This window comes from Anoplopoma fimbria, unplaced genomic scaffold (genome assembly GCF_027596085.1).
Source record: "Anoplopoma fimbria isolate UVic2021 breed Golden Eagle Sablefish unplaced genomic scaffold, Afim_UVic_2022 Un_contig_12965_pilon_pilon, whole genome shotgun sequence".
Classification (NCBI taxonomy): domain Eukaryota; kingdom Metazoa; phylum Chordata; class Actinopteri; order Perciformes; family Anoplopomatidae; genus Anoplopoma; species Anoplopoma fimbria.
The window spans coordinates 8,263-29,126 of NW_026552806.1; the positions used below are offsets into that span (position 1 = coordinate 8,263).

General features: G+C 37.8%; 1 protein-coding gene and 1 pseudogene across 1 annotated transcript; both read left to right on the forward strand.

Moving 5' to 3' along the window:
* The first annotated feature begins 1,453 nt into the window (after nt 1-1,453).
* Nucleotides 1,454-4,916, forward strand: LOC129116202 (zinc metalloproteinase nas-33-like). The gene is made up of 9 exons (XM_054627208.1): nt 1,454-1,490; nt 1,656-1,746; nt 1,909-2,094; nt 2,448-2,603; nt 2,758-2,801; nt 2,919-3,596; nt 3,771-3,867; nt 4,586-4,738; nt 4,871-4,916. The coding sequence occupies exons 1-9, from the start codon at nt 1,454-1,456 to the stop codon at nt 4,914-4,916; spliced, it is 1,488 nt and encodes a 495-aa protein (XP_054483183.1).
* A 13,276-nt stretch (nt 4,917-18,192) lies between these two features.
* On the forward strand, nt 18,193-20,566 carry LOC129116203 (hatching enzyme 1.2-like; annotated as a pseudogene).
* The last annotated feature ends 298 nt before the right edge of the window (nt 20,567-20,864 follow it).

The following is a 20,864-nucleotide window of genomic DNA, read 5'->3' on the forward strand; positions in this document are numbered from 1 at the left end:
TGATTGTAATCCAGCACGACATCTGGCATCAAGGTAGCAATGTCGAAATGTCAGACTTTTTGTCCACACCTACTGGATTGTTTGGCGTACCTGGAAGGATTATCAGTTCAAGTTTCCCAAGCCCTAGACTTTTCCTCTTTTATACTTTGAATCACAGTGGACTTTTTGAGGCTTTTGTCATTAATCAACAGAAATAGACAATAGAATTAAACCTGACAAAATTACTAAACTTGTTAGGTAAATCTTTTGTTGCCAACCTTTATCTTTCTACGTCCAGTGTACAGTTGGTGGGTCGACCTCATAGTCTCAAGAACATCGTTGTTTTGCTCCATTTTTTCAAAGAAAAACATTTCTACAAACTCATCTAAATGAACGAATGAATGTACAACATCAAAGATTGGATTATTGGGAATCACTTTGCTGCTGCTGTCTTAGCAGACTGGACTGGTGAACTGTTCAACAACATGTCACATACTTTTAAAATAAACCCACTTTTTACTTCATTTTATTTGGAGCAACTATTTTTTAAACTCAGATATTAATGTTTAAAACCGCAAGAGTAATTAGAGGATAATATTTCCCTGAAAAATAGCAGGTGGTCTCGTCATTGCCAGAACATATTACTGATTTAAACACAAGTAAAAAAAATAACAATCACACCCAGAATGACACTTAAGTAGTTACAAACAAATGTATCATTAACTGCCTCACCTGAGTGTTTACTTGTATAGATATGAACAAATCCAGCAGCACGTTCATGGATTCATCATCATCAACTCCCAAGTGCTTTAGTCCGCCTGTGTTATTATGGATTTTGGAGTTGAATGCAGTTTCACATCAAATTCTCAACCAGGAGCAGCATATTAAGTGATTTAAAGGTGTAGCAATCATTTTATATACATACACTTTATTGCTGTCTTTTCATCTGATTTCTTTCTTTCTATTTTTCACCATGTTAAATCACTGATGGTATATGTTCATAACTCTATATGTACCCAAGCATGGGCTCTTTCCCTGTAACTTGTATATTACCCTCTATCTGTCATCAGGGCAGAACAAGTAAAGTTATTCTACATTTGTGAAATTAGTTTACAAATACAGTGTGTGAACATGTTTCCCAACAGTTGACTATATCTGGTTTAAGGATTTTGTTTTCTTGAGTGGTTCTGGTAAATGATCTGACAGCCAATATTATGCAAGTCATTAGATAATTACTACTTATGTGTTGTCATTGTTCACACATGACAACACATATCTCTGCTGTTTGGTATGAGGTAGCAAATACACATGCTCATGAAAATGAGCCAACAAATACACATGCTCATCAAACGTGCAACACACCCACAGATGAAAATGTAGGTCACTATTTCCTTGTCACAAGCGTATAAATTGCTGCACTTGCAGTCAGTGAAGGCAGTCTCCTCACAGGTTAGACACTGACACATCATACACAATGTGGACCTTCATCGTGGTTTTCGTCCTTCTGACAGGTGAGAACATTGAACTCTTTTTTGTAATTCACTCTAAATGATGTGAGTATGAAGTGCTGAGAGAAGAGATGATATTTGTAGATGTTGACGTTCTCAAAATATAGACTGTTTGTATTATGTTGCTGATGTTGATCATTAATCAATTTAACCACTTGTTGTTTGCAGCTGGACTCAGAGCACAGGACTATGACAACAGTTTGAGAGGCATTTTGCGTCATGCTTGTCCAGACAATCAAGTCGTGTCTCAGATTAAGAGGTAAACTTGCACAAAAATATAAAAGCAAATATACAATTTCTGATTCAGGAGAGAAATCGTTCTGAATATTTAACCATGTATTATTTACTATCTAACCTTTAGACTGTATATTTCACCGCTACTTCTGAACCTTCCATTAAATGGTTTTGATTCATGTCAAAGCTCCTACAGTTCCACTGAGCAAGATCGCCAATGGAAGATTGAGTGCAAGGCTTTCAACAATACCTCAGACTGCTCCTGGTCCAGTTACCAGGACGCATCTGAGAAAGAACTCAGCTACAATTGCCCGGCCAATCATGTGGTTGCCGGTGTCTACAGCGATTACAACAGCCAGCAAGGAGGAAGAAGGTTGGTGGCTTATTGGAATTATGCAACAAAAATGCAATATTAACACTATTGAATGGTAAATGAATTTGTGAAAAAGTATTTGAATTATGTGAAAGCAAAGTTATACTTACAACTGAGATGTTTAGTTTTAGAACATATCCGTAACAGTTTGTTCTACTTGTAAATTCATCAATAAATCAAACAAAGTCACTAAAATACAGCAGGTTAATATAACAAAAGCACTTCAAGGAGGACTGATGCTTTTATCAATGGGAATTTTTCCCTTCTCTTTAGAGTCATATAATAGTACACTCAATGGCCTAAATATCTAATTCAAAATGTAAAATGGTTTGCTTGATCTGATCTTGTTTCAGATGGAAATTCCTCTGCTGCTCTTCTCCAAACTTGATCACATTTGAATGTCGGAAAACCCCAATGGTCAACTACTTGAGCGAAGACTTCAACTGGCAACTGCCTGCAGGCCACTTCCTCACAGGAGTCCAGACCCACTTCAGGAATGATACCAATAGGTAAATATACTGACCCCAGAAAGTTATATGACCTCATTTCTACTTCCAACAGTTATTAATGTTGGTCGTTTTTAGACAGTGAATTCAATTGATTCTGCACTGCTTGGCTTGTATTGAATAAACAAATTCTAATGATTGTTTTTTTTATTGACAGAGACCATCGCTGGAGTTTCAATTACTGCAAAGGAAAAACACAAGGTAATTAGGTTCATTGTACCCATTGCATGTGATTGCCATGTAATATACATATATATAAAAGTACGATTAGCATTGTTTCTCAGATCAATTGAACTTCTTTTTTTATTCCCTTTTTAGATACCCAGACAGTCAATTCACAAATCCTTACGGCAAACAAACCTATATCAGACCATTTGATCGAAGGAGATGTTTTTGTCTCAAACGCAAGGAATGCAAGAATCTGCGATAACTGCAAATGGCCAAAGTTAAGTCAGACAGTTAAAGTGCCATATGTCATAAGTGATTCCTTTACCAGCCATGAAAAGCTCAAGATTGAGAACGCAATCAGTGCCTTCCACATGAGCACCTGCATCCGGTTTGTTGCTCGTACTTCCCAGATCGACTACATCAGCATTGTGAAACAAAATGGATGTTGGTCCTGGGTCGGGCGAACTGGAAGGTCGCAACAATTATCTCTGGATACAGGATGCATTCACAATGGCATCATTCAGCACGAGCTCATTCACGTACTTGGCTTCTGGCATGAGCAAAGTAGAAGTGACAGGGACGCTTTCGTCAGGATCAACTATGAAAACGTCCTGGAAGGACAAGAAAGTAACTTTCGTCAACTGGAGACAAACAACCTCAACGTTCCATATGACTATACGTCCGTAATGCATTATGCACCGAAAGACTTCTCCAAGAATGCAGGAGATACCGTCATTCCCCTCGACCCCTCGGCACAAATAGGCCAGAGTGAAGGCATGTCAGAGAATGACATTCTGAAGATCAACAGGCTCTATGTCTGCAGTAAGTGTTCAAATAAAGCAGTTATATTAATAGGGAATATTCAGTTTAGTAAAGAATGTTTTCTATCATTGTGGAAGTTATACCCAAGTTGGCTAAATGTAACTTTTCCAGTCTGTTATATCTTTTCCTGTTTACAGCCTTGCCTGTAACTCAGCCAGTAAACTTAACTTTCTCTTACAGCGGATTTCCTCCATGCACACGGCGAGTGGGACAATACTTTGGACAACGATTTCAGTCGCGTTTGTCCTTCTGGCCAAGCTGTGTCTGGCATCACAAGGTGGGCAGTACAAATTAATCTTTGTTAAGGTTCATACATTATTTCTTGGAAGCATTTACCCCCATCAGGGTTGGAGCAAATGTCAAATTACGTTATGTCAACATGATGCGCCTTTGAATTGTATTCCTAAGTTTGAGCTAAATGCAAGGATTGCCCTTACTAAACAGAGTTAAAGTTTAGGGTTTGATGGGCAAAGGCTAACAAATGCCTATAAAGTCTTATGTTTTTATTCACATCATGAACATATTTAACGTGATAATTAATCATATTTGTCTCTTCTATGGAAACAGATGAACATAAACATATTTACATATCTACAACAGTAGTTTAACTAAAGTGCTGTTTTCTTCCACAATAGTCTCTACAATGACGACCAAAAAGATCGACTTTGGGAGATTTCGTGCAAAGCCTTCAAGGTTACCAGAACATGCAAGTGGTCAAATGCTGTGAACCGTTATTGGGAACCAATGGACTTCCAATGTGGACACAATGAAGTGATCGCAGGGTCTACAGTGATCGCAGCAGCCTCTACAAGGACAGACAGTGAGTCATTTATCTTTGCATTATTTACAAAAAAGACGATCAACTTTTAATTTTTACAAAAACAAAATTGGGGTATAATGAACCTGTATGCACGTTGAGTAAAACAAGCGAGTTGTATTCTACATTAACACATTTTATAACTATTGTTTATGAACACATTTCTCTTATATTTCAGATGGAGGTTTTACTGCTGTAGTACCCCTGGTTTTACCACATCCAACTGCCAAACAGCGACAGACATCAACTACTATAAGGAGTACTTCAGCTGGACAGTCGCCAGTGATCACTTCCTGACAGGAGTGAAAAGCTCTTTTGATGATAACAGTCGGTGAGTTCATCTGTAACAGTTTATCACAGGCATACATCCACATCCCACTAACTGTGACTCTTAGATGCCAAAGTTATCAAAGAAATAACCATTTTGTAAAGTCTCTAAAATGTTATTGTTTCTCGTTGACAGTGACCGAAGGTGGAGTTTGACATACTGCCAGGGGAACAGTCAGTGAAGCTACCATGAATGAGAAGATCCCGGACAATTTGACTAATGTCATATAATTAATTGCTGATCTAGATTAGATCATTAGGTCATTCTCTTAGGTGAAACATGCTTTTGTGATGAAGGATGTCGCATTCAAACCAGACTTGACTTGAATACTTTGATAGCTCCAAAGTTTTTTATGTATATATTTGTAAATGTAGAACATTCATTTGTGGATTTCAATGCCTATTACTGTTATGCAATTGATGTACATAGATATCAGGACTTGGACAAAATACTGTATTTGCTGTATTGTGTTTTACTGTACTTACTTGTAAATAAAGTCAACATGAATTAAATATCTGGTTTCTGTGCCCTTAATCCCCTGAGTCAATTAACACACCACACGTTTTACCCATTACTTACTGGAGTCCTGGAAGGACCGGAAAGAAACTATTCAGGGAGAGAAAAGCCAAATATAAAGAGAGAACTCATGTTGATTTTATATGACCAGCCTAAATACCAATTCATGAAGCATGGATTGCTATTGCAAATGCCAATCTTTCAGAAAACCCTTTGGAACTATCTCTCTTATCTTTATTGCAGGAGGTTTACTGTACATTCCTACACCCTGTACTCCGTGCACACAACGCCCAGGTTTCTATAGCTGGGTGACATGATCATTTGAAGCCAGACTAGGAGTTGAAGCAAAAAACAGAGGGGGACAACACACTTTGTCCAAAATAAAATGCTACTGCCCTTGCTGCAATATTGTCTGGCAAATCTGTTCGACCTCTTTTGAGGAGTCACGCAAGAAGTGCACATCCACATTAAAAGGGATGGCAATGTAATATGACTCTTACAAAACAGGACTTTTCTAACAAACACCAATCAATGTTTGAGAGCGTTTATACATCACCATTCTCAATCATTTTTAACTAAGTGTCAGGAGAGGAGCTTGCACTTATTTTTCTTCACATTTGAACCTGAAAAGAAACACTTGATAGCTTTTCTTGAATACCAACATAAATCCAATTATAGTGAAAAGAGGCAGAAAATGTTGTCCTCTACCAAGTCAGCATATAGTAGGTGTCTTACTTCTGCCAGGCTGAATCCCTTCATTTTAGAACCCAACAACAATTTTATTTGCAGAAAGACCTAATGAACTCTTGGCTTTAAGGTTAAACCAGTCTGAACACTTAGCATCCATTGACTGTGTCAAAAATGTTAACGGTATCTAATTTACACTTCTTTCTGATATTGATGATGCTTTTACCTCTTTTTATTCTAGCTTGTGTGCTTCTGAAGCTCGAGGTGACTAAGCTATGGTGGGGTTCTAAACATCTTTAAACATACCTTCTATTTCAGTTTTGCAGTCAGATTGTTTTTTTTTAAGAGCTGTTTCGCCTCCGACATTATTCCCTGTTTATTGAACAATATTGAGGCTTCCTCTGATGTTCATTTTTAGACAGCTTTATCATTAAATGCAGAAAATACTCAAGCTTATTCAGTATGGGTGAACAACGTCATAACTCCCATCATGGTCAAAGAGACTTCTTATCATATTTCCCTTTATGCAGATGATATCTTGGTGTATTTCTCAGATATAGTTGTGTGCAGGCTCTCCCGGCGGGAAAACAGAAGAAACTAGGCATACGATAAGCAATGTTTGGGTTTGGCTAGCTGGCTATTTATCCATATCTGGTTCCTTTTGTTGTATCATTCCATCTTTTCAAGTCAGTTTTCATGCACCGACCAATCACAGCCTGGATGGGACGATAACTTCATAAAAAAAAAAAGGTTAATGTGCTTGAGTAAACTTTCTAAATGTTGAACTCATTGTTGTTGACAAGTCACTGGTGTTTTTAAGTTTCTAATTAAAATGAAGGAAGTAGAGACTAAATGCCAATGTAAACCAGTGGAGGAACAAAACATTTCAAAAAATATAAATGTTGGTTGTGTGTTTCTTGAACTGCTGTATTGTCAAATTGGGATGATTATTATACTGTAAGTATAGAGTAAATTATATGGACATCGCTCAATCAATGCAGGGTTACTTGTGGTTCCTAGAGTATATAAAAGTAGGATGGGAGCCAGAGCCTTCAGTTATCAGGATGCTCCTCTTCGTGCATCCTGCTACGGCCCTGCTGACACCGACTGCTACCACCATTATTATTACTAGTCACATTACTATTACTATTACCTGTACCATTAAGCATTTTAGCTTTACTTCCACCCTGAAGCCCTTTTGCTTTCTCGCTCGGCAGGTTTCCATGAATCGTTGTGGTACCTGGACCGTAGTCGTGCCTCCTGCTGTGAGCCGACTGACACCCACTGCTACTTCCATTATTATTATTAATCACATTACTATCCCTATTTTCATGGCTATAATTCTACTGTAATAATTGCTGCTGTTATTATAAGTAGTCTTATTATATGAATCATTTATGTCATATACATTGAATGTGTTGTATCTCTGTTATGCTGTTCATTCTGTACACATGACATCTATTGCATTCTGTCCATCCTGGGAGAAGGATCCCTCCTCTGTCGTTCTCCCAGAGGTTTCTTCCTTTTTTCTCCCTGTTAAAGGGTTTTTTTAGGGGAGTTTTTCCTGTGCCGATGTGAGGGAAGGACAGAGGATGTCACATGTGCACAGATTGTAAAGCCCTCTGAGGCAAATTTGTAATTTGTGATTTTGGGCTATACAAAATAAACTGAATTGAATTGAATTATTATACTGTAAGTATAGAGTAAATTATATGGACATCTATAATAAATATTAGACTACTGTATACTACATGATTTGATTATCTATTTGGTTATAACAGAAGTTGGCTGTTTGCAGAAAACCGGAGAATCCTCCATGATTGCCTCACTCTGCTGACTTTGTGCCTCTAAAACAACATCAGAGTGAGACGATACGAGTTTTAACATCAAGACCCTGAAAGGATGCGACCTCATTGACATCCATGTTTTGCTATCTTTGCCAGTAGTTCAGTAGTTCGACATAAATTGGTCTGCTGTTATTTAATAACTCATGTTGCATGAGAATCCCTTGGCTTTGCTCCTCTTGTTTATCCATAAAGGTATGCTGACTATGACTGTGACCTAATTATTGCAGAAAACCAGTTTGAGCCCAGATGTCAGAAAGATATATTTATCATATACCAGTAAGCCACTCTCACCTAATTACAGCAACACATTCCTCACTGAATGACTTTCCACTAATGATGAATCACATTCCACAACACAGGCAGTGACTTCCTCATTGTTGCAAAGCTATTATGTACCATCTTAAGTTTTGCATGGTTTTCACTTGACTGCCTGTAAATGATGGCTATGAATTGCTGAGAGCAGTGATTTAAACTGGACACGATCCAACTGACCCACATACAGGTGGAATATTAATAATAAAACAGTTGATTGTAATCCAGCACGACATCTGGCATCAAGGTAGCAATGTCGAAATGTCAGACTTTTTGTCCACACCTACTGGATTGTTTGGCGTACCTGGAAGGATTATCAGTTCAAGTTTCCCAAGCCCTAGACTTTTCCTATTTTATACTTTGAATCACAGTGGACTTTTTGAGGCTTTTGTCATTAATCAACAGAAATAGACAATAGAATTAAACCTGACAAAATTACTAAACTTGTTAGGTAAATCTTTTGTTGCCAACCTTTATCTTTCTACGTCCAGTGTACAGTTGGTGGGTCGACCTCATAGTCTCAAGAACATCGTTGTTTTGCTCCATTTTTCAAAGAAAAACATTTCTACAAACTCATCTAAATGAACGAAAATGTACAACATCAAAGATTGGATTATTGGGAATCACTTTGCTGCTGCTGTCTTAGCAGACTGGACTGGTGAACTGTTCAACAACATGTCACATACTTTTAAAATAAACCCCCCACTTTTTACTTCATTTTATTTGGAGCAACTATTTTTTAAACTCAGATATTAATGTTTAAAACCGCAAGAGTAATTAGAGGATAATATTTCCCTGAAAAATAGCAGGTGGTCTCGTCATTGCCAGAACATATTACTGATTTAAACACAAGTAAAAAAAATAACAATCACACCCAGAATGACCAGAATGACATTAAAGTAGTTACAAACAAATGTATCATTAACTGCCTCACCTGAGTGTTTACTTGTATAGATATGAACAAATCCAGCAGCACGTTCATGGATTCATCATCATCAACTCCCAAGTGCTTTAGTCCGCCTGTGTTATTATGGATTTTGGAGTTGAATGCAGTTTCACATCAAATTCTCAACCAGGAGAAGCATATTAAGTGATTTAAAGGTGTAGCAATGAGTGTAACACATTGAGCTCATGGATCAATGACGGAGATGTGGCTTCACCTCATCTTCCTCTCCTGAACATTTTATATACATACACTTTATTGCTGTCTTTTCATCTGATTTCTTTCTTTCTATTTTTCACCATGTTAAATCACTGATGGTATATGTTCATAACTCTATATGTACCCAAGCATGGGCTCTTTCCCTGTAACTTGTATATTACCCTCTATCTGTCATCAGGGCAGAAAAAGCAAAGTTATTCTACATTTGTGAAATTAGTTTCAAATACAGTGTGTGAACATGTTTCCCAACAGTTGACAATATCTGGTTTAAGGATTTTGTTTTCTTGAGTGGTTCTGGTAAATGATCTGACAGCCAATATTATGCAAGTCATTAGATAATTACTACTTATGTGTTGTCATTGTTCACACATGACAACACATATCTCTGCTGTTTGGTATGAGGTAGCAAATACACATGCTCATGAAAATGAGCCAACAAATACACATGCTCATCAAACGTGCAACACACCCACAGATGAAAATGTAGGTCACTATTTCCTTGTCACAAGCGTATAAATTGCTGCACTTGCAGTCAGTGAAGGCAGTCTCCTCACAGGTTAGACACTGACACATCATACACAATGTGGACCTTCATCGTGGTTTTCGTCCTTCTAGCAGGTGAGAACATTGACCTCTTATTTGTAATTCACTCTAAATGATGTGAGTATGAAGTGCTGAGAGAGGAGATGATATTTGTAGTTGTTGACGTTCTCAAAATATAGACTGTTTGTATTATGTTGCTGATGTTGATTATTAATCAATTTAACCACTTGTTGTTTGCAGCTGGACTCAGAGCACAGGACTATGACAACAGTTTGAGAGGCATTTTGCGTCATGCTTGTCCAGACAATCAAGTCGTGTCTCAGATTAAGAGGTAAACTTGCACAAAAATATAAAAGCAAATATACAATTTCTGATTCAGGAGAGAAATCGTTCTGAATATTTAACCATGTATTATTTACTATCTAACCTTTAGACTGTATATTTCACCGCTACTTCTGAACCTTCCATTAAATGGTTTTGATTCATGTCAAAGCTCCTACAGTTCCACTGAGCAAGATCGCCAATGGAAGATTGAGTGCAAGGCTTTCAACAATACCTCAGACTGCTCCTGGTCCAGTTACCAGGACGCATCTGAGAAAGAACTCAGCTACAATTGCCCGGCCAATCATGTGGTTGCCGGTGTCTACAGCGATTACAACAGCCAGCAAGGAGGAAGAAGGTTGGTGGCTTATTGGAATTATGCAACAAAAATGCAATATTAACACTATTGAATGGTAAATGAATTTGTGAAAAAGTATTTGAATTATGTGAAAGCAAAGTTATACTTACAACTGAGATGTTTAGTTTTAGAACATATCCGTAACAGTTTGTTCTACTTGTAAATTCATCAATAAATCAAACAAAGTCACTAAAATACAGCAGGTTAATATAACAAAAGCACTTCAAGGAGGACTGATGCTTTTATCAATGGGAATTTTTCCCTTCTTTAGAGTCATATAATAGTACACTCAATGGCCTAAATATCTAATTCAAAATGTAAAATGGTTTGCTTGATCTGATCTTGTTTCAGATGGAAATTCCTCTGCTGCTCTTCTCCAAACTTGATCACATTTGAATGTCGGAAAACCCCAATGGTCAACTACTTGAGCGAAGACTTCAACTGGCAACTGCCTGCAGGCCACTTCCTCACAGGAGTCCAGACCCACTTCAGGAATGATACCAATAGGTAAATATACTGACCCCAGAAAGTTATATGACCTCATTTCTACTTCCAACAGTTATTAATGTTGGTCGTTTTTAGACAGTGAATTCAATTGATTCTGCACTGCTTGGCTTGTATTGAATAAACAAATTCTAATGATTGTTTTTTTTATTGACAGAGACCATCGCTGGAGTTTCAATTACTGCAAAGGAAAAACACAAGGTAATTAGGTTCATTGTACCCATTGCATGTGATTGCCATGTAATATACATATATATAAAAGTACGATTAGCATTGTTTCTCAGATCAATTGAACTTCTTTTTTATTCCCTTTTTAGATACCCAGACAGTCAATTCACAAATCCTTACGGCAAACAAACCTATATCAGACCATTTGATCGAAGGAGATGTTTTTGTCTCAAACGCAAGGAATGCAAGAATCTGCGATAACTGCAAATGGCCAAAGTTAAGTCAGACAGTTAAAGTGCCATATGTCATAAGTGATTCCTTTACCAGCCATGAAAAGCTCAAGATTGAGAACGCAATCAGTGCCTTCCACATGAGCACCTGCATCCGGTTTGTTGCTCGTACTTCCCAGATCGACTACATCAGCATTGTGAAACAAAATGGATGTTGGTCCTGGGTCGGGCGAACTGGAAGGTCGCAACAATTATCTCTGGATACAGGATGCATTCACAATGGCATCATTCAGCACGAGCTCATTCACGTACTTGGCTTCTGGCATGAGCAAAGTAGAAGTGACAGGGACGCTTTCGTCAGGATCAACTATGAAAACGTCCTGGAAGGACAAGAAAGTAACTTTCGTCAACTGGAGACAAACAACCTCAACGTTCCATATGACTATACGTCCGTAATGCATTATGCACCGAAAGACTTCTCCAAGAATGCAGGAGATACCGTCATTCCCCTCGACCCCTCGGCACAAATAGGCCAGAGTGAAGGCATGTCAGAGAATGACATTCTGAAGATCAACAGGCTCTATGTCTGCAGTAAGTGTTCAAATAAAGCAGTTATATTAATAGGGAATATTCAGTTTAGTAAAGAATGTTTTCTTTCATTGTGGAAGTCATAACCAAGTTGGCTAAATGTAACTTTTCCAGTCTGTTATATCTTTTCCTGTTTACAGCCTTGCCTGTAACTCACCCAGTAAACTTAACTTTCTCTTACAGCGGATTTCCTCCATGCACACGGCGAGTGGGACAATACTTTGGACAACGATTTCAGTCGCATTTGTCCTTCTGGCCAAGCTGTGTCTGGCATCACAAGGTGGGCAGTACAAATTAATCTTTGAGTTAAATGCAAGCAAATGTTGGGTTAAAAATTGCCCTAAGTTTACTAAACAGAGTTAAAGTAGCCCTTACTAAACAAGTTAAAGACTTTTTGTTGTTTAGGGTTTGATGGGCAAAGGCTAACAAATGCCTATAAAGTCTTATGTTTTTATTTCATCATTAAAATATTTAATGTGATAATAATCATCTTGGTCTGTTCTATGGAAACAGATGAACATAAACACATATTTATCCATAACTTTAGTATTTTGGTACAAATACAACAGTAGTTTAACTAAAGTGCTGTTTTCTTCCACAATAGTCTCTACAATGACGACCAAAAAGATCGACTTTGGGAGATTTCGTGCAAAGCCTTCAAGGTTACCAGAACATGCAAGTGGTCAAATGCTGTGAACCGTTATTGGGAACCAATGGACTTCCAATGTGGACACAATGAAGTGATCGCAGGGGTCTACAGTGATCGCAGCAGCCTCTACAAGGACAGACAGTGAGTCATTTATCTTTGCATTATTACAAAAAAGACGATCAACTTTTAATTTTTACAAAAAACAAAATTGGGGTATAATGAACCTGTATGCACGTTGAGTAAAACAAGCGAGTTGTATTCTACATTAACACATTTTATAACTATTGTTTATGAACACATTTCTCTTATATTTCAGATGGAGGTTTTACTGCTGTAGTACCCCTGGTTTTACCACATCCAACTGCCAAACAGCGACAGACATCAACTACTATAAGGAGTACTTCAGCTGGACAGTCGCCAGTGATCACTTCCTGACAGGAGTGAAAAGCTCTTTTGATGATAACAGTCGGTGAGTTCATCTGTAACAGTTTATCACAGGCATACATCCACATCCCACTAACTGTGACTCTTAGATGCCAAAGTTATCAAAGAAATAACCATTTTGTAAAGTCTCTAAAATGTTATTGTTTCTCGTTGACAGTGACCGAAGGTGGAGTTTGACATACTGCCAGGGGAACAGTCAGTGAAGCTACCATGAATGAGAAGATCCCGGACAATTTGACTAATGTCATATAATTAATTGCTGATCTAGATTAGATCATTAGGTCATTCTCTTAGGTGAAACATGCTTTTGTGATGAAGGATGTCGCATTCAAACCAGACTTGACTTGAATACTTTGATAGCTCCAAAGTTTTTTATGTATATATTTGTAAATGTAGAACATTCATTTGTGGATTTCAATGCCTATTACTGTTATGCAATTGATGTACATAGATATCAGGACTTGGACAAAATACTGTATTTGCTGTATTGTGTTTTACTGTACTTACTTGTAAATAAAGTCAACATGAATTAAATATCTGGTTTCTGTGCCCTTAATCCCCTGAGTCAATTAACACACCACACGTTTTACCCATTACTTACTGGAGTCCTGGAAGGACCAGAAAGAAACTATTCAGGGAGAGAAAAGCCAAATATAAAGAGAGAACTCATGTTGATTTTATATGACCAGCCTAAATACCAATTCATGAAGCATGGCTTGCTATTGCAAATGCCAATCTTTCAGAAAACCCTTTGGAACTATCTCTCTTATCTTTATTGCAGGAGGTTTACTGTACATTCCTACACCCTGTACTCCGTGCACACAACGCCCAGGTTTCTATAGCTGGGTGACATGATCATTTGAAGCCAGACTAGGAGTTGAAGCAAAAAACAGAGGGGGACAACACACTTTGTCCAAAATAAAATGCTACTGCCCTTGCTGCAATATTGTCTGGCAAATCTGTTCGACCTCTTTTGAGGAGTCACGCAAGAAGTGCACATCCACATTAAAAGGGATGGCAATGTAATATGACTCTTACCAAACAGGAATTTTCTAACAAACACCAATCAATGTTTGAGAGCGTTTATACATCACCATTCTCAATCATTTTTAACTAAGTGTGTCGAGAGGAGCTTGCACTTATTTTTCTTCACATTTGAACCTGAAAAGAAACACTTGATAGCTTTTCTTGAATACCAACATAAATCCAATTATAGTGAAAAGAGGCAGAAAATGTTGTCCTCTACCAAGTCAGCATATAGTAGGTGTCTTACTTCTGCCAGGCTGAATCCCTTCATTTTAGAACCCAACAAACATTTTATTTGCAGAAAGACCTAATGAACTCTTGGCTTTAAGGTTAAACCAGTCTGAACACTTAGCATCCATTGACTGTGTCAAAAATGTTAACGGTATCTAATTTACACTTCTTTCTGATATTGATGATGCTTTTACCTCTTTTTATTCTAGCTTGTGTGCTTCTGAAGCTCGAGGTGACTAAGCTATTGTGGGGTTTTAAACATCTTTAAACATACCGACTATTTCAGTTTTGCAGTCAGATTGGTTTTTTTTAAGAGCTGTTTTGCCTCCGACATTATTCCCTGTTTATTGAACAATATTGAGGCTTCCTCTGATGTTCATTTTTAGACAGCTTTATCATTAAATGCAGAAAAATACTCAAGCTTATTCAGTATGGGTGAACAACGTCATAACTCCCATCATGGTCAAAGAGACTTCTTATCATATTTCCCTTTATGCAGATGATATCTTGGTGTATTTCTCAGATATAGTTGTGTGCAGGCTCTCCCGGCGGGAAAACAGAAGAAACTAGGCATACGATAAGCAATGTTTGGGTTTGGCTAGCTGGCTATTTATCTATATCTGGTTCCTTTTGTTGTATCATTCCATCTTTTCAAGTCAGTTTTCATGCACCGACCAATCACAGCCTGGATGGGACGATAACTTAATAAAAAAAAAAAAAAGGTTAATGTGCTTGAGTAAACTTTCTAAATGTTGAACTCATTGTTGTTGACAAGTCACTGGTGTTTTTAAGTTTCTAATTAAAATGAAGGAAGTAGAGACTAAATGCCAATGTAAACCAGTGGAGGAACAAAACATTTCAAAAAATATAAATGTTGGTTGTGTGTTTCTTGAACTGCTGTATTGTCAAATTGGGATGATTATTATACTGTAAGTATAGAGTAAATTATATGGACATCGCTCAATCAATGCAGGGTTACTTGTGGTTCCTAGAGTATATAAAAGTAGGATGGGAGCCAGAGCCTTCAGTTATCAGGATGCTCCTCTTCGTGCATCCTGCTACGGCCCTGCTGACACCGACTGCTACCACCATTATTATTACTAGTCACATTACTATTACTATTACCTGTACCATTAAGCATTTTAGCTTTACTTCCACCCTGAAGCCCTTTTGCTTTCTCGCTCGGCAGGTTTCCATGAATCGTTGTGGTACCTGGACCGTAGTCGTGCCTCCTGCTGTGAGCCGACTGACACCCACTGCTACTTCCATTATTATTATTAATCACATTACTATCCCTATTTTCAGAATTATAATTCTACTGTAATAATTGCTGCTGTTATTATAAGTAGTCTTATTATATGAATCATTTATGTCATATACATTGAATGTGTTGTATCTCTGTTATGCTGTTCATTCTGTACACATGACATCTATTGCATTCTGTCCATCCTGGGAGAAGGATCCCTCCTCTGTCGTTCTCCCAGAGGTTTCTTCCTTTTTTCTCCCTGTTAAAGGGGTTTTTTTAGGGGAGTTTTTCCTGTGCCGATGTGAGGGAAGGACAGAGGATGTCGCATGTGCACAGATTGTAAAGCCCTCTGAGGCAAATTTGTAATTTGTGATTCTGGGCTATACAAAATAAACTGAATTGAATTATTATACTGTAAGTATAGAGTAAATTATATGGACATCTATAATAAATATTAGACTACTGTATACTACATGATTTGATTATCTATTTGGTTATAACAGAAGTTGGCTGTTTGCAGAAAACCGGAGAATCCTCCATGATTGCCTCACTCTGCTGACTTTGTGCCTCTAAAACAACATCAGAGTGAGACGATACGAGTTTTAACATCAAGACCCTGAAAGGATGCGACCTCATTGACATCCATGTTTTGCTATCTTTGCCAGTAGTTCAGTAGTTCGACATAAATTGGTCTGCTGTTATTTAATAACTCATGTTGCATGAGAATCCCTTGGCTTTGCTCCTCTTGTTTATCCATAAAGGTATGCTGACTATGACTGTGACCTAATTATTGCAGAAAACCAGTTTGAGCCCAGATGTCAGAAAGATATATTTATCATATACCAGTAAGCCACTCTCACCTAATTACAGCAACACATTCCTCACTGAATGACTTTCCACTAATGATGAATCACATTCCACAACACAGGCAGTGACTTCCTCATTGTTGCAAAGCTATTATGTACCATCTTAAGTTTTGCATGGTTTTCACTTGACTGCCTGTAAATGATGGCTATGAATTGCTGAGAGCAGTGATTTAAACTGGACACGATCCAACTGACCCACATACAGGTGGAATATTAATAATAAAACAGTTGATTGTAATCCAGCACGACATCTGGCATCAAGGTAGCAATGTCGAAATGTCAGACTTGTTGTCCACACCTACTGGATTGTTTGGCGTACCTGGAAGGATTATCAGTTCAAGTTTCCCAAGCCCTAGACTTTTCCTATTTTATACTTTGAATCACAGTGGACTTTTTGAGGCTTTTGTCATTAATCAACAGAAATAGACAATAGAATTAAACCTGACAAAATTACTAAACTTGTTAGGTAAATCTTTTGTTGCCAACCTGTATCTTTCTACGTCCAGTGTACAGTTGGTGGGTCGACCTCATAGTCTCAAGAACATCGTTGTTTTGCTCCATTTTTTCAAAGAAAAACATTTCTACAAACTCATCTAAATGAAGTGCAAATGTACAACATCAAAGATTGGATTATTGGGAATCACTTTGCTGCTGCTGTCTTAGCAGACTGGACTGGTGAACTGTTCAACAACATGTCACATACTTTTAAAATAAACCCCCACTTTTTACTTCATTTTATTTGGAGCAACTATTTTTTAAACTCAGATATTAATGTTTAAAACCGCAAGAGTAATTAGAGGATACTATTTCCCTGAAAAATAGCAGGTGGTCTCGTCATTGCCAGAACATATTACTGATTTAAACACAAGTAAAAAAAATAACAATCACACCCAGAATGACGGTGTAGACATTAAGTAGTTACAAACAAATGTATCATTAACTGCCTCACCTGAGTGTTTACTTGTATAGATATGAACAAATCCAGCAGCACGTTCATGGATTCATCATCATCAACTCCCAAGTGCTTTAGTCCGCCTGTGTTATTATGGATTTTGGAGTTGAATGCAGTTTCACATCAAATTCTCAACCAGGAGCAGCATATTAAGTGATTTAAAGGTGTAGCAATGAGTGTAACACATTGAGCTCATGGATCAATGACGGAGATGTGGCTTCACCTCATCTTCCTCGCCTGAACATTTTATATACATAGACTTTATTGCTGTCTTTTCATCTGATTTCTTTCTTTCTATTTTTCACCATGTTAAATCACTGATGATATATGTTCATAACTCTATATGTACCCAAGCATGGGCTCTTTCCCTGTAACTTGTATATTACCCTCTATCTGCCATCAGGGCAGAAAAAGCAAAGTTATTCTACATTTGTGAAATTAGTTTACAAATACAGTGTGTGAACATGTTTCCCAACAGTTGACAATATCTGGTTTAAGGATTTTGTTTTCTTGAGTGGTTCTGGTAAATGATCTGACAGCCAATATTATGCAAGTCATTAGATAATTACTACTTATGTGTTGTCATTGTTCACACATGACAACACATATCTCTGCTGTTTGGTATGAGGTAGCAAATACACATGCTCATGAAAATGAGCCAACAAATACACATGCTCATCAAACGTGCAACACACCCACAGATGAAAATGTAGGTCACTGTTTCTTTGTCACAAGCGTATAAATTGCTGCACTTGCAGTCAGTGAAGGCAGTCTCCTCACAGGTTAGACACTGACACATCATACACAATGTGGACCTTCATCGTGGTTTTCGTCCTTCTAGCAGGTGAGAACATTGACCTCTTATTTGTAATTCACTCTAAATGATGTGAGTATAAAGTGCTGAGAGAGGAGATGATATTTGTAGTTGTTGACGTTCTCAAAATATAGACATTTGTATTATGTTGCTGATGTTGATTATTAATCAATTTAACCACTTGTTGTTTGCAGCTGGACTCAGAGCACAGGACTATGACAACAGTTTGAGAGGCATTTTGCGTCATGCTTGTCCAGACAATCAAGTCGTGTCTCAGATTAAGAGGTAAACTTGCACAAAAATATAAAAGCAAATATACAATTTCTGATTCAGGAGAGAAATAGTTCTGAATATTTAACCATGTATTATTTACTATCTAACCTTTAGACTGTATATTTCACCGCTACTTCTGAACCTTCCATTAAATGGTTTTGATTCATGTCAAAGCTCCTACAGTTCCACTGAGCAAGATCGCCAATGGAAGATTGAGTGCAAGGCTTTCAACAACACCTCAGACTGCTCCTGGTCCAGTTACCAGGACGCATCTGAGAAAGAACTCAGCTACAATTGCCCGGCCAATCATGTGGTTGCCGGTGTCTACAGCGATTACAACAGCCAGCAAGGAGGAAGAAGGTTGGTGGCTTATTGGAATTATGCAACAAAAATGCAATATTAACACTATTGAATGGTAAATGAATTTGTGAAAAAGTATTTGAATTATGTGAAAGCAAAGTTATACTTACAACTGAGATGTTTAGTTTTAGAACATATCCGTAACAGTTTGTTCTACTTGTAAATTCATCAATAAATCAAACAAAGTCACTAAAATACAGCAGGTTAATATAACAAAAGCACTTCAAGGAGGACTGATGCTTTTATCAATGGGAATTTTTCCCTTCTCTTTAGAGTCATATGATAGTACACTCAATGGCCTAAATATCTAATTCAAAATGTAAAATGGTTTGCTTGATCTGATCTTGTTTCAGATGGAAATTCCTCTGCTGCTCTTCTCCAAACTTGATCACATTTGAATGTCGGAAAACCCCAATGGTCAACTACTTGAGCGAAGACTTCAACTGGCAACTGCCTGCAGGCCACTTCCTCACAGGAGTCCAGACCCACTTCAGGAATGATACCAATAGGTAAATATACTGACCCCAGAAAGTTATATGACCTCATTTCTACTTCCAACAGTTATTAATGTTGGTCGTTTTTAGACAGTGAATTCAATTGATTCTGCACTGCTTGGCTTGTATTGAATAAACAAATTCTAATGATTGTTTTTTTTATTGACAGAGACCATCGCTGGAGTTTCAATTACTGCAAAGGAAAAACACAAGGTAATTAGGTTCATTGTACCCATTGCATGTGATTGCCATGTAATATACATATATATAAAAGTACGATTAGCATTGTTTCTCAGATCAATTGAACTTCTTTTTTTATTCCCTTTTTAGATACCCAGACAGTCAATTCACAAATCCTTACGGCAAACAAACCTATATCAGACCATTTGATCGAAGGAGATGTTTTTGTCTCAAACGCAAGGAATGCAAGAATCTGCGATAACTGCAAATGGCCAAAGTTAAGTCAGACAGTTAAAGTGCCATATGTCATAAGTGATTCCTTTACCAGACATGAAAAGCTCAAGATTGAGAACGCAATCAGTGCCTTCCACATGAGCACCTGCATCCGGTTTGTTGCTCGTACTTCCCAGATCGACTACATCAGCATTGTGAAACAAAATGGATGTTGGTCCTGGGTCGGGCGAACTGGAAGGTCGCAACAATTATCTCTGGATACAGGATGCATTCACAATGGCATCATTCAGCATGAGCTCATTCACGTACTTGGCTTCTGGCATGAGCAAAGTAGAAGTGACAGGGACGCTTTCGTCAGGATCAACTATGAAAACGTCCTGGAAGGATCAACGTTCCATATGACTATACGTCCGTAATGCATTATGCACCGAAAGACTTCTCCAAGAATGCAGGAGATCGTCATTCCCCTCGACCCCTCGGCACAAATAGGCCAGAGTGAAGGCATGTCAGAGAATGACATTCTGAAGATCAACAGGCTCTATGTCTGCAGTAAGTGTTCAAATAAAGCAGTTATATTAATAGGGAATATTCAGTTTAGTAAAGAATGTTTTCTTTCATTGTGGAAGTCATAACCAAGTTGGCTAAATGTAACTTTTCCAGTCTGTTATATCTTTTCCTGTTTACAGCCTTGCCTGTAACTCACCCAGTAAACTTAACTTTCTCTTACAGCGGATTTCCTCCATGCACACGGCGAGTGGGACAATACTTTGGACAACGATTTCAGTCGCATTTGTCCTTCTGGCCAAGCTGTGTCTGGCATCACAAGGTGGGCAGTACAAATGAATCCCCCATCAGGGTTGGAGCAAATGTCAAATGTACGTTATGTCAGCACATGATGCGCCTTTGAATTGTATTCCACAAGTTTGAGCTAAATGCAAGCGTTGGGTTAAAAATTGCCCCTTACTAAACAGAGTTAAAGTAGCATCAGAGGTTTGATGGGCAAAGGCCAACAAATGCCTATAAAGTCTTATTATTTTATTCACATCATGAACATATTTAACGTGATAATTAATCATATTTGTCTCTTCTATGGGAATGAACATAAACACATATCTACAACAGTA